The sequence below is a fragment of the Chiloscyllium plagiosum genome, unplaced genomic scaffold, assembly GCF_037043375.1.
Source record: "Chiloscyllium plagiosum isolate Xiang-an unplaced genomic scaffold, Cpla_swu_hap1 HiC_scaffold_8, whole genome shotgun sequence".
NCBI lineage: Eukaryota > Metazoa > Chordata > Chondrichthyes > Orectolobiformes > Hemiscylliidae > Chiloscyllium > Chiloscyllium plagiosum.
Window position 1 is genome coordinate 52,717,146 of NW_028270146.1, and position 12,971 is coordinate 52,730,116.

General features: G+C 38.5%; 1 protein-coding gene across 2 annotated transcripts in view; it reads right to left on the reverse strand.

The window, feature by feature from the left end:
* Positions 1-2,777: 2,777 nt before the first annotated feature.
* l2hgdh (L-2-hydroxyglutarate dehydrogenase) overlaps positions 2,778-12,971 on the reverse strand; it is a 35,350-nt gene continuing 25,156 nt past the window's right edge. For both annotated transcript variants that reach the window (XM_043697604.2, XM_043697603.2), the window contains exons 9-10: positions 12,326-12,457; positions 2,778-3,338 (exon numbers count right to left, since the gene is read on the reverse strand). In XM_043697604.2, coding sequence (XP_043553539.2) covers positions 3,143-3,338; positions 12,326-12,457 — 328 coding nt within the window. In that variant the 3' untranslated portion in view covers positions 2,778-3,142. The remainder of the gene's footprint in view (positions 3,339-12,325; positions 12,458-12,971) is intronic.

Here is a 12,971-nt window from a genome sequence, read left to right on the forward strand (position 1 = left end):
CAAAACAAGAGTACTCTTACCAGGTCGTTGGAGAAAAAGTTCAATAATGAACTAATACCAGATTTATTTTTCATTGAAAAATATATTGATACCAAAAGAAGTGGTTCAGTGCATTGTTACAAATTAATCATTTAGGATTATTTTAAATACTTAAATATAAAGGTTTCAAGTTAATTTTGCTTAATTTTTCTACTAGTGCAAACTTTACAAATCCCTCTTCACAGCCCTCTCCATTGAATAGTTCATCACACTACCCACCAAAAATGCTCACAGGAAGATACATCAGGTACTTTCCTGGTTTGTGTATCTAACACTTTTTAATAACGTAATCAAAAACATTTAAAGCAAAGGTAACTGCACCCAGGTTCGATGAATTTAAAGAGGGTATAGCTGACTCAAAAAAGAGGACCGCCTGCTATTTGATGAATTATTGTATTTTACTTCAGCTAGAACAGGAGCATGACACCACAAATGGCTTCAGTACCTTCTGATATGGAGGCGAAATTCCTCAGGATTCTCACTTTGAACCACTATTCAGCACTGTTTGATTAATGCAGACATATGCACATCAGCTGAGAAAAGGACTGACTCAGCTTTGATGCTCCCATTACTCAAGAGGCTACAAGTGCTCAGCTTTATGGTTGATCCATGAGTAATGGGAAAGGGACTAGGAGGTTAAACTCCAAATGTGAAATGCATTTCAGAAGTCAAAAAGGTTCAAGGTAGGAAGAATGAGAACTAGAAATACTGTTTTCTTTAGAAATCCAAATTACATTGTATAATACTTAACATGTGTAGAATATATTGAGTATTTGTTGTGTAATAGGCCATTTAGTCTTACAGCAGTACATTACACAAGGCTCCTCCTATCTTGCTTTCCTTCACTCTATAAACTATATATCTATTCCTTTCTTCCTCAGCATTTATCTAGCTTTCCATTAAATGATTGATGCTATTCGCCACAACTCAGTCATAGAGATGTACAGCATGGAAACAGACCCTTCGGTCCAACCCATCCATGCCGACCAGCTATCCCAACCCAATCTAGTCCCACCTGCCAGCACCTGGCCCATATCCCTCCAAACCCTTCCTATTCATATACCCATCCAAATGCCTCTTAAATGTTGCAATTGCACCAGCCTCCGCCACTTCCTCTGGCAGCTCATTCCATACACGTACCACCCTCTGTGAAAAGGTTGCCCCGTAGGTCTCTTTTATATTTTTCCCCTCTCACCCTAAACCTATACCCTCTAGTTCTGGACTCCCCGACCCCAGAGAAAAGACTTTGCCTATTTACCCTATCCATGCCTCTCAATTTTGTAAACCTCTATAAGGTCACCCCTCAGCCTCCGGCGCTCCAGGGAAAATAGCCCCAGCCTGTTCAGCTACTTGACAACCCAGTCTTTCATCTTTAAATAAGAATTTCGAATCAGGCCATTACTCAATGTCATGATCATGTCTCTTGCCTGGCCTGTTTGCCAATGCCATTTTTATCATGGGTGGCAGTTGCAGGCCAGTGTGAGGGCTGCCATTTCTTGTAAGAGGCAGAAACTGAGAGATGGGTGTGGAGGCCTACACAGCTGGGTTAGACATCTTACCTGGGATACTTGAAACATCAGTGAGTAAGCGGACCTCTTAAAAACCTTACCTTCTTATCCCCCATGATAACCCTCTCCTTAGCTCTCACCCTCTCAGACGATTTAGAAACAGTTTCTACCCTACTTTTGTTATAATACTGAATGGACTCTCAAACTCTTAACATTCGCCTGTACCTGTGTTTTTGTTTTTGCTGCTGTTTACCTGTTATTTACTTATCTATGCTACTTAACCTTGTGATCTGTCTGTATTGCTCGCAAGACAAAGCTTTTCACTGTGCATCAATACACGTGACAATAAATTCAATTCCGATGCATCTTCATACCACCTCAGTCCCCCCAAAGCACCACACTCCTACTATGCCCACGTAGCCAGTATCACTATGTTTCAAACTTCTGAGCCCGATGATAGCATTTAGATGTTCTAGATAGAGTCAAAACAGTCATTCAAAACCACTTTAAAAATCGATCCTTTTAGATGATAATGAAACAGTCAAATTAATTCATGGCGCCCTCGACAGCTATATCAACAACCCATTCTATTCTAAAATCCAATGGGGGGGGGTTGGGGCTGTTGGAAATCAGCCAAGCATTCATAATAGAGTCCACTGCACTATATTATTAAACCCCCAAAGCTGATAGATTAACACCTTGCTCTGAAAGAGGTCAGCCACGTGAAGCACAGGACTGGTGTTTGGGCAGCATCACAAAAATAAAAATCACATCATTGGCAAAATTAGTGTCAAGTCTGAATACTATTATTGGTCAATGTAGAAAACACTTGTTCATTGGATAAAATACTCTTTACACTTCTCTACTGTCACGATGTTGGTCATTTGCTTTTTTTTAAATAAGAAAGCCCCACGGTATTTAAATATATTTCACATGCTATAAGTTACTATATTATGATCTGTAAAGTTGTCACTTTGTGAACTTACCTGACAAAAGGTTCCTGACTCCAGACTAGAGATCCTTTGTGGCTCATAACTCCAATGAATTATTACGAATGATGTCATTTTCCATAACTAATCCAAGAGCATGAAAAAAGTGGGGCATTTAAAATGCTCACCTTTTCAATGGAGCCGGTAATGGTATTAATACTGTGTGTGGTCTCTGTCTACCCAGATCTCTATTCCATACAATGGTAATTTTCAATACAAACTCAAATATAAGTAGTATAAATAGCTTGAAATATGATTTGTAAAATTTATTTTCATACAAAGTTTTATGGTTATTTCAATTTGTAGCAGTTTAAGTTAATATAATTCTCTGTTAATAATTAGCTATTGGAACCTTTCACATATGCAAATAAGGCACATCTGAACTGGGCTGGAGAAGAGCTGCCTCCTTTGATTAAATTCATAAATAAAAGTCTGAGTAATGAATTTCAGTGCAATAGTCTTCAGTAGGACTCAATGGTGTAGAAGGGTAAGAGAAAGCACACCCAATAACAAGGAATTCAGATATTCATCTGACTTACTAAGTTTTTGCCATATTTGGTTGTGCGTAATTTATCAACATTTTGGAAAACATAAACATGTAAAATATTACAACTTAAATTTCTTCTCTGCTTCATCAGCAATAATTTCACCAATAGCTAAGGATGAAGTAGCTGCAGGAGAAGGAGCATTTCGAACATGAAGAACACGGCTCCCAATAGCACCAGAACCTCCATCAAACACAAAGTCATCCACAAGATTGCCATCTTTGTCCAAGGCTTGGGCTCTCACTCCAGATGGTCCCCTGCAGAACACAGCATACTCTAGAGATCAATTAAATTACAGCAGAATACAAACTAATCCATATATGTAAAGATTACTCTGGCTTTCAATTTAAATTATACAGTATGCTAATTAGATGCATCAGATAACATAATGTTATCAGTTCTAGTCTTCCTTTTGCAGAAATCAAAATTGAAGTCTCTGACTATACATAAAATCAATGAGATTTTATATCTGTGTTATGACTAAGATTATTAATTCCATAGTTTACACCGATTCTCACGAACAAATATTACAAATCCTGAATATTCAATTGTATATGTTGACAGGATTATTTCCCAAAGTCATAAGCCAATATTGAAGAAAATTACAGATCAAAATCTTGAATATCAGATTGATACATATCAAACTCCTTCAATGCATTCTTGAGAAATGCTTTTTCTAATTTTGTATGCCCAACCTTAGAATTATGCACTTTGCTTTCCACTATCCCTTATAACTGGGACAATAGAACAATCTGGGTTACTATAAATCTTTATTTTGGTAACGTGTAATTACCCAACATGATGTAGTTTGCAAAATGGGAAAATTCTGAATGTTTCTTCCACCACGTTAAATGCCACTGCATTTAATGGCTCATGGGAACAGGAGCAATTTGACTCTAGAGACTGTTCCACCATTCAATGAGATCATGGCTATTCAGTGACCTAACTTTACATACTTACCCTTGCCCAAAATCTCTTAATACGTTTGATTAATGAAAATCTATCAAACTCAGATTTAGAATAAAAAGAAAACAGAAATTGCTGTAAAAGCTCAGCAGGTCTGGCAGCACCTGTAGAGAGAAATCAGAGTTAACATTTCGGGTTGAGGGATCTTTCTTCGGAACAGAATGTTCACTCAACTCTGGGTTCTATCCACAGATGCTGCCAGACCTGCTGAGCTTTACAGCAACTTCTGTTTTGTTTCTGATTCATCTGCAGCTCTTTTGGTTCAGATTTAGAATAATTTGATGTATCACCAACTGTTGTCTGTGGATGGGAATGCTAAACTTCTACCACACTTTGTATGTAAAAACATTCCCTAACTTCACTTACAAAATATGCGTGGCTTTAATTTTCAGGGTACATCTTGTAATTCTACATTCCCCAATGATTTAAAATACTTTGTCTATCCACCCTAACATTTCCCTTAAATTTCTATCAAATTGCCCTTTAATTTTCTAAATTTCAATATATATCAGGGATCAGTTAGCTCAGCTAGACGGATGGCTGGTTTGTGATGGATAGTGACATCAACAGTATGGCTTCAGTTCCTGCGTGGCTGCCATGAACGGTCCTATGTCCTCAATCCCTTTCCTCACCTTAAGCATGGCTACCCTCAAGTTAAACCATCATCAGTCAACTTGGTTGCAAAAGATAGCGTGGTCCTCTCGGATTTCTTTTTTGTTTGTTCATTCCTGGGACAGGAAGCATCGTTGACTGAGTCAGCATTATTGCCTGTCCCGAGTTGCCCTTAACATGGTGGTGAGATGCTTTCTTGAAGAACTGCAGTCCATGTGCTGTAGGTAGACCCACAATGTCCTGACAGAACCATTTCTAGATTTTGACCCAGCGACACTGAAGGAATGGAGATGTATTTGCAAGCCAGAATGGTGAATGGCTTGGAGAGGAACTTCAGGTTGTGTTCTCTTAAGGCCACTTTACAATTTATATTTGTATAGCACCGATAACATAAAATCTCAAGTTCTAATTCTGTCATCTTACTTCCAACATTTCCCACCCAGTGAAAACATTTTCTTGGCATTGACCTATTAAGCCTTTTAAGAATTTCATATGCTTTGGTTAGAACATTTTTCTATAGAACACAGGCCAAGTTGAAATCTATTCAAAGGACAATTCCATCATCCCAGGAATCAGTCTAGATAATTTTACTTCACTCCCTCCAGCACAGGTATTTTCATTTTATGTAAATACCTAAGGATAACTTCATACTTAGGAATTTACATAAAATGAAAATACCTGTGCTAGAGGGAGTGAAGTAAAATTACATACTTTACCATGTTATATTTCATTTGCTATGTTCTTGCTCATTCACCCAATCACTTCACATTGTCTCTATGACCTCTTCATTCCTTATATCCCGCAGCAAACTTTATTGTCCAACTCTTGTTGCATACAGGAACAGACATCAATAACAGAAGCAGTTGTGAATGCTCTTAACATGTATAACTGGCAGTAAATGTCACTACTTCTGACCTTTTGATATTGACTGCTCATTGATGAAGCAGTTGAAGATGGTTGAGCTTAGAACACTGCCTTAGGTACTCCACCAATGGGCCACAGCTATATAATTGGCCTCCTAAAATCCTTTGCACTAGGTATGATTCCAACAATTAATGAGATTTTCCTACTTGCCACTGACGTCGGTTTTCTTAGGGCTCCTTGATGCTATACTCAGTCAAAAGCTGCTTTGGTGACAAGAGCAGTACTCTTCTCACGTCTGAAATTCAATTTCTTTGTCCATGTTTGCACTAAGGCTATAACAGAAGAGGCTAGGAGAAAGTGAGGACTGCAGATGCTGGAGTACCAGAGTTGAAAATTGTGGTGCTGGAAAAACACAGCAGGCCAGGCAGCATCCAAGGAGCAGGAGAATCGACGTTTCGGGCATAAGCCCTTCTTCAGGAATAGGGCTGAAGAAGGGCTTATGCCTGAAACGTCGATTCTCCTGCTCCTCGGATGCAGCCTGGCCTGCTGTGTTTTTCCAGCAACACATTTTTCGACTATAACAGAAGAGGCAACAACCTAGTGGCATTATCACTGGTCAGTTAATCCAGAGACCAGGTAATGTTCCAGGGACTTAGGTTTGAATCCTACTATGACAAATGGTGAAATTTGAATTAATAAAAATTTGGAATTTGGAGTCTAATGATGACCATGAAACCATGTCAATTGTTGGGGTAAAATTCCATCTGGTTCACTAATGTTCTTCAGGGAAGGAAACTGCCAACCTTTCCTGGTCTGACAAGCAGGAAGCTGGAAGAATACAGCAAGCCAGGCAGCATCAGGAGGTGGAAAAGTCAACGTCTCTGGTGTAACCCTTCTTCAGGACCTGAAGAAGGGTTACACCCAAAATGTTGACTTCTCCACCTCCTGATGCTGCCCGGCCTGCTATGTTCTTCCAGCCTCCTTCAAGTCTACCTTGAAATCCACCATCTGCAGGTTTTCAGCTCTAACATTGTTCCTTGGTCTGACCTACATGTGATTCCAGACCCACAGCAATGTGGTTGACTCTCAACTGTCCTCTGAGCAATTTGGGATGGGTAATAAATACTGGCCTGATCAGTGACACCAACGTCCCGTGAATGAATAAAAATAAAATAATAAGATAGTTATAATGTTGGAGGATACTGATGTAAATATTGCTGTGTGCTAATTCAGAGCATCTGATTCAGAAAAGATTGATGGGACAGAGACTGACTAGTTTGAATTTGTTGTGCTTTTTGCGGACAGAACAAACCTGGATAATTTTTCATGTTAAAACACTGACATCTACATAATAATTATACTTGAATAGCTAGGGAAGAGGCAGAAGTAATTCTGCAGCACCCCAGCCTTTTCTGAATCCACTGTGTTCAGCTATTTCTGTGTCATGTACAGGCTGACTTCTGCAATGGTGCAGACATCAGGAGAAGGCCAAGATACATAATCTGTTCAAAGCCTACTGCTGTTTCTGTTTCTTGGGCTGTTGTCCATGGTTTCTGTCTTTGTTGACTTGATCAACCTTTTTTTCTGTTCCCAATATCTCTTTCTCTCTTTGGGAACACATGACAATTGAAATATAATATTGAAAAGTGCAAAGGTTTCTTCTTTAGTGGGAAACAAAAAATGCTGAATATTTGTTGACTGGAAATGTGTGAATTCAGAGAAAGTCAGGTGATCTTATATATGAAGTACAGAATTTAAATGCAGGTTCAGCAAGCAATTAAGTTAATTTATGTATTAGCTTTTGTTGCAAATGGATTGCAGTATAAATATAAAGAAGTCTTACTACTGCAATTATACAAGGCGTTAGTGAGGTCACACCCAAGATAGTGTCTCTAATTTTATATAAGGAAAGCCATATCTGCTTTGAAGGAAGTACACAATGTTAACTAGACTAGTTCCTGAGATGGAAATGTGTTGCTGGAAAAGCGCAGCAGGTCAGGCAGCATCCAGGGAACAGGAGAATCGACGTTTCGGGCATAAGCCCTTCTTCAGGAATGGGGAAAGTTTGTCCAGCAGGCTAAGATAAAAGGTAGGGAGGAGGGACTTGGGGGAGGGGCGTCGGAAATGTGATAGGTGGAAAGAGGTCAAGGTGAGGGTGATAGGTCAGACTGGGTTGGGGGCGGAGAGGTCGGGAAGAAGATCTCAGGTTAGGAAGGCGGTGCTGAATTTGATGGATTTGACTGAGACAGGGTGGGGGGAGGGGAAATGAGGAAACTGGTGAAATCCGAGTTCATCCCTTGTGGTTGGAGGGTTCCTAGCCGGAAGATGAGGCGTTCTTCCTCCAACCGTCGTTTTGTTGTGGTCTGACGATGGAGGAGTCCAAAGACTTGCATATCCTTGGTGGAGTGGGAGGGGGAATTGAAATGTTGAGCTACAGGGTGGTTGGGTTGGTTGGTCCGGGTGTCCCAGAGGTGTTCTCTGAAACGCTCCGCAAGTAGCCGGCCTGTCTCCCCAATTTCCAATGGGGGATTGACAAAATGTCACATGGACTGACTGTCTCCAGAGTGCTTTTTGAACAAAATAAAAATCTGCAAATGCAAATCACCCCATAGACTTGTATGTGCATGCGTGCATGCGCGCGCGTGTGTGTTTGTGTTTTTGATTCAGTGCATGTGCGGGTGTGACTGAGTATATGCCTGTGGGTGTGTGTGTGTGTAGGGGTGTGTGGCTGAGAATGCGCATGTATATGACTGTAACATTTGTGTACACAATCAAGCATGCACATACACACACTCTCACCCGCCCCCCCCCGCCCCCCCCCCCCACACACACACACACATACAACTCCATGGGGTGGATTTGCTTTTCAGATTTGTATTTGCAGATACATTCTATTTTGTTCAAAAAGCACACAATCTGTAGGCAGTCAGTCCATGTGACATTTTATCAATTCCTACTTTGGAAACAGAACCAATCTGACTCAAGTTTGGAAAGACAAACTCTAACCTCACACCTTTCATGCATTGTCTGAACTGAGATGTCACCTTTTTTCATAAAACTTTAAGTTTTCTTGGGAATGTGACTTGAAAGAAATTCAGGGATTTACATATTAAAGAAATGAAACCTGCAACCCCATGCTAAGTTATTAAAGATTTAATAGCGATCCAGTTTTGTTCAATACTTCACATCAGTTGTATGACACTTTGATCTTTTACTATAAATTCTATATCCTAAGATCCTGCCTCACTAGCTACCTGACAAAGGAGCAGCTTGTACTTCCAAATAATCCTGTTGGACTATAGTCTGATGTTGTGTGTATATTTAAGGCAGAGACCAATAGATTTTGAGGTACTAGGTGAATCAAGACATATCTGGCAAGTGCAGGGAGAAAGAACTGAGATAGAATATTTGGCATAATATTGCTGAATGGAAAAGGGGAGGGGGAAATGGAGGAACATCTTCAGTAATTCAGAGTCATACCCAGCAAAAGGGAAGACAGTGGAGGTTGTTAGACAGCAACAGGTTAAGTCTTGGATATTGATACAGGTGTTCATTAATTACCTTCACTAGATTTTTTGTTATTCTTTCATGGGATGAGGCCATTTCAGGCTAGGCCAGCATTTACTGTCTATCCCAGAGAGCAGTTATGAGTTAACCACATTACTGTGGGTGTGGAGTCACATGGAGACTAGATCAGAAAAAGATAGTTTTCTTCCCAGAAGAACATTAGTGAACCAGACGGGTTTTTCTGACAATTGACAATGGATTCATGGTCATTATTGGTCTCTTAATTCCATATTTTTTTACTGAATTCAAATTCCACCATCTGCCATGGTAGGAATCAAACCTAAAATATTATCTCATTCTCCGGATTAACAGTCCAATGATAATACCACTAGGTCATTGTTTCCCCCATAAAGTTAGATTAATGATCAATACTATTCACATTGCTCTGTTACTAAAGCACTCTAGAGCAATATACAGCAAAGCAGAAAACATTCAGGTTTGAGCTGATAAGTGATATTCAGCCACCACAAGTTCCAGGCAATAGTCATCTCTAATGCGAGATAATCTAATCATTCACTACGTGCCACTATCACTGAATCTTCCACAATCAACATCCTGGGGCATACCACTGGTAAGAAACTTAACTGGACCCGGCATATAAATACGTCTACAAGACCATGTTAGGGATTATTCTGAGACAATCAACCTTCTCACCTCCTAAAGCTTATTTACTATCTAAAAGGCATAAGTGAGGAGTATGATGGAATAGTCTTTACATTGATTGGATGACTATACTCCAAGACGAAGCTTTTCAATTGACTGACACTAATCTACTGACTCGTTCCACAGTGACAGCAGTGTGCAACATCTATAAGATGCACTGCAGCAACTGACCAAAGCTTCTTCAATAGCACCTTCCAAATGCAACACTTATACTATTTGGAAAAACAAGGACAGCAGATGTATGGCAACACCATCTCTAACTTTTCCTCCAAGCAACACACCATCCTAACATCACTGCTCCTGGGTCAATATCTTGGAACCCCTTTCCTCATAGCACTGTGAGTCTATCAATACCACAGTTCAAGGAGAAGGCTCATCTCCACCTTCTCCAGGGTAATTAGATGTGGACAATTGCCAGTAAAGCTCACATTTCATGAAAGATTTATTAAAGAAAATGGGCTTGAAGATTTGAGTGGCTCTATCTTGCTCTTATTTTGTACATTCTATGTCACATACTGTTTTCCATGTACTGACTTTGGACTGTTTTATGTTAAAGGCACTGGAATTGTAAATAATTGTCATTACTGTTGTTCTGGCACAAGATCACAGACTTGAAGCAGTTAACTGTGTTTCCATCACAGATACTGCCTGACCAACAGCATATTTTCAACATTTTTTATTTAATTGTGTTGTCAACCTTCATAACTTATGTCACCTGACCTCCTTTATTTAACTGAGTTTAAAAATTATTATATTTAGTATCACTGAAATTTTCTCAAAAGTTGTGGTTTACTTAAATAAAGGGCTCTACATCTCTTCAGTTATTCTGACAGCTGATTTAGGATTCCTCAATTGTCCCTTTAATGGATTTTTCTGAACTGACACAATGTGCTAAATTTGGCCTAACCGAGGCTTTAGAATTTTATTAAAAATTGTATCCTAACGACCCATTTATTTTTGTATTATCTTGCTACACTGCTCTTCAACCCATGATAGCCTTTCTGCTGACTACATGCTCGGTAGTCTTGAGCATGTCATCCTACATTGTGATGCATTCCACTAGTTCTTAAATTGTTCCATGGTTCTCATCTCTGAAATACTATCTTAAAGGCAATTCTGTGTTGATCTTTCTGACACGAGTACTATTATATATTATACTAGATTGAACCTGTCCTTTTGTGTGCCTCTCAAAATATGTTAATATTTAAGATTTACTTTCCCATATACTTGCATATTTCTAAAATATCATTCCCGAGATTGAAAACTTACATTTCTCCATTTGTCCCTTGTAACTCAGATGGTTTACATTAAGAATCTGTGTAGGTTAAATCCCATAGACTGTGTCCTGCCCTTGCATGCAACCAAAGCAGAATAATTAAGATGCAGTTTAATCAGAGCCGTATAAACTCTGCCATAACATTTTCTGACTTCTGCTTTGACTTTGTCAAACATTTATTGGTTTTGTTGGCTATTGATCTACAGTGGGTTGGTAATGTTAAGCATCAAGCTTACCAAGGCTCCCAAGCACCTGAACTCCATCTAACTCCAATAAGTTGGAGAACAGCGCAGAAGCATACATAATACACAAATGTTGCACTTCAAAAGAAAAAGTCAGATCTTTAACATTTAGCCATTGCAACTAGCATCGAATCTAGCAATCTTTAATAAATTCAGAAAAAAAGTGTACTGAATTTATAAGTGGCCTTTTCTCACACAAGAATGCAATAAGTCCGATTGCTCTTTCCAGGTAAAAAATGATTTACTTCTTTCATTTTAACATACTGTATTCACTACTCACAATGTGTTCTGGCATACATTCAAATACCCATTGCAGATTGGATGACCACTTTGCTGAATACCTCCACTCCATCCACAAGTGTAACCCTGAGCTTCTGGTCACTGAGGCATTTTCATTCTTATCCTGACTTGTCCGTCCTTCACCTCCAAAACTGTTCTAATGAAGGTCAACAGAAACTCACAGCACAACACACTACCTTTCAATTAAGGCTTTGGAGTCCTCTGGACTGAAGTGAATTCGAAGTTTGCAGGTCAAATTCAATGCATGCATTTTTTTCAGTTAGTTTGTTGGTAATTATTTTGTTATTGTCACTTACACAGACCTTCCCATTGTTTCTTTCCTGCTGTCCTCCTTTTCATTACTTTGTTTGCTTAAAACCCTATTCCATCTCTATTCTTTTTTTCCACTTCTGATGACAGATCAAACATAAATATTAACAGTTTCTCTTTCTGTAGACGCTAGCTGACCTACTAAGTCTTTACAGTATCCACAATATTTTGGTTTTGTTGTGTTTTTCAGTAATTAATTGATCTAGTAACAGGTGGATTGCATTGTCTTGAAAATGTTTACTATTTTAATTGAAGATCTGTAAAAAAATCAACGTAACATTTTCTATGGCTGCTGAAAATTGATTTCTGGAGAGATCTAATGAAGTAACAAGTAGGATTGTTATGGTAACGACAACAAATCCCAGGGAGCCAGAGATAAAATTAATCAGAAACAGAGGTGAAAACAGTTTAGATTCAATGTGCTTCATATATTTTCAATACTTACCTTGTGACATCATCAACAGTGAGTGCCGGTATGTATCTTTGAAGCTGTTTCACTTGGGCACCAATTACAACTCCTCTGTACATTTCGTTTAAGCCAAAAGTTATATTTTTCAATATAAGTTTTTGGACCCCACTGGTAAAGACAAGATGGAGATATTTTTTGAGAATTTCAAAATGATTAAGCCCTAAATACAACCTGAACTTTCAAACTTTAACAAATAAAGAATTAAATATTTTTATAATAATTGAATGAATGATCATATTTTTCCTATTTAAAAATGTTTTCATACAAATGTATATGTAACACCATATACATCAAAATAGTTATAGAAAGAAGTGTATGATAGGAACCTGGAGTTATGTTATAGGATGGATTTTCTTCAAGAATACATAATTCTTAGAAAAATTACCATTTATGGGTAATGCACATTTCAGTTTTTTTTAAGTCACTAATAGGCTTTGTGGCAAAGATAAACTGCTTTTATGAACTTGTCTAACATTAGTAATTAAAAGTGCTATCGGATATGGGATTTGAACTGGAATATTATTATTTTCTTAGAGAAACGTAAAGTTTAAAATCTAACTAATACATTTAATGAATGATTGTCACCTCAGAAGAATGAACTGGAATTTTAAGAGTGTATTCA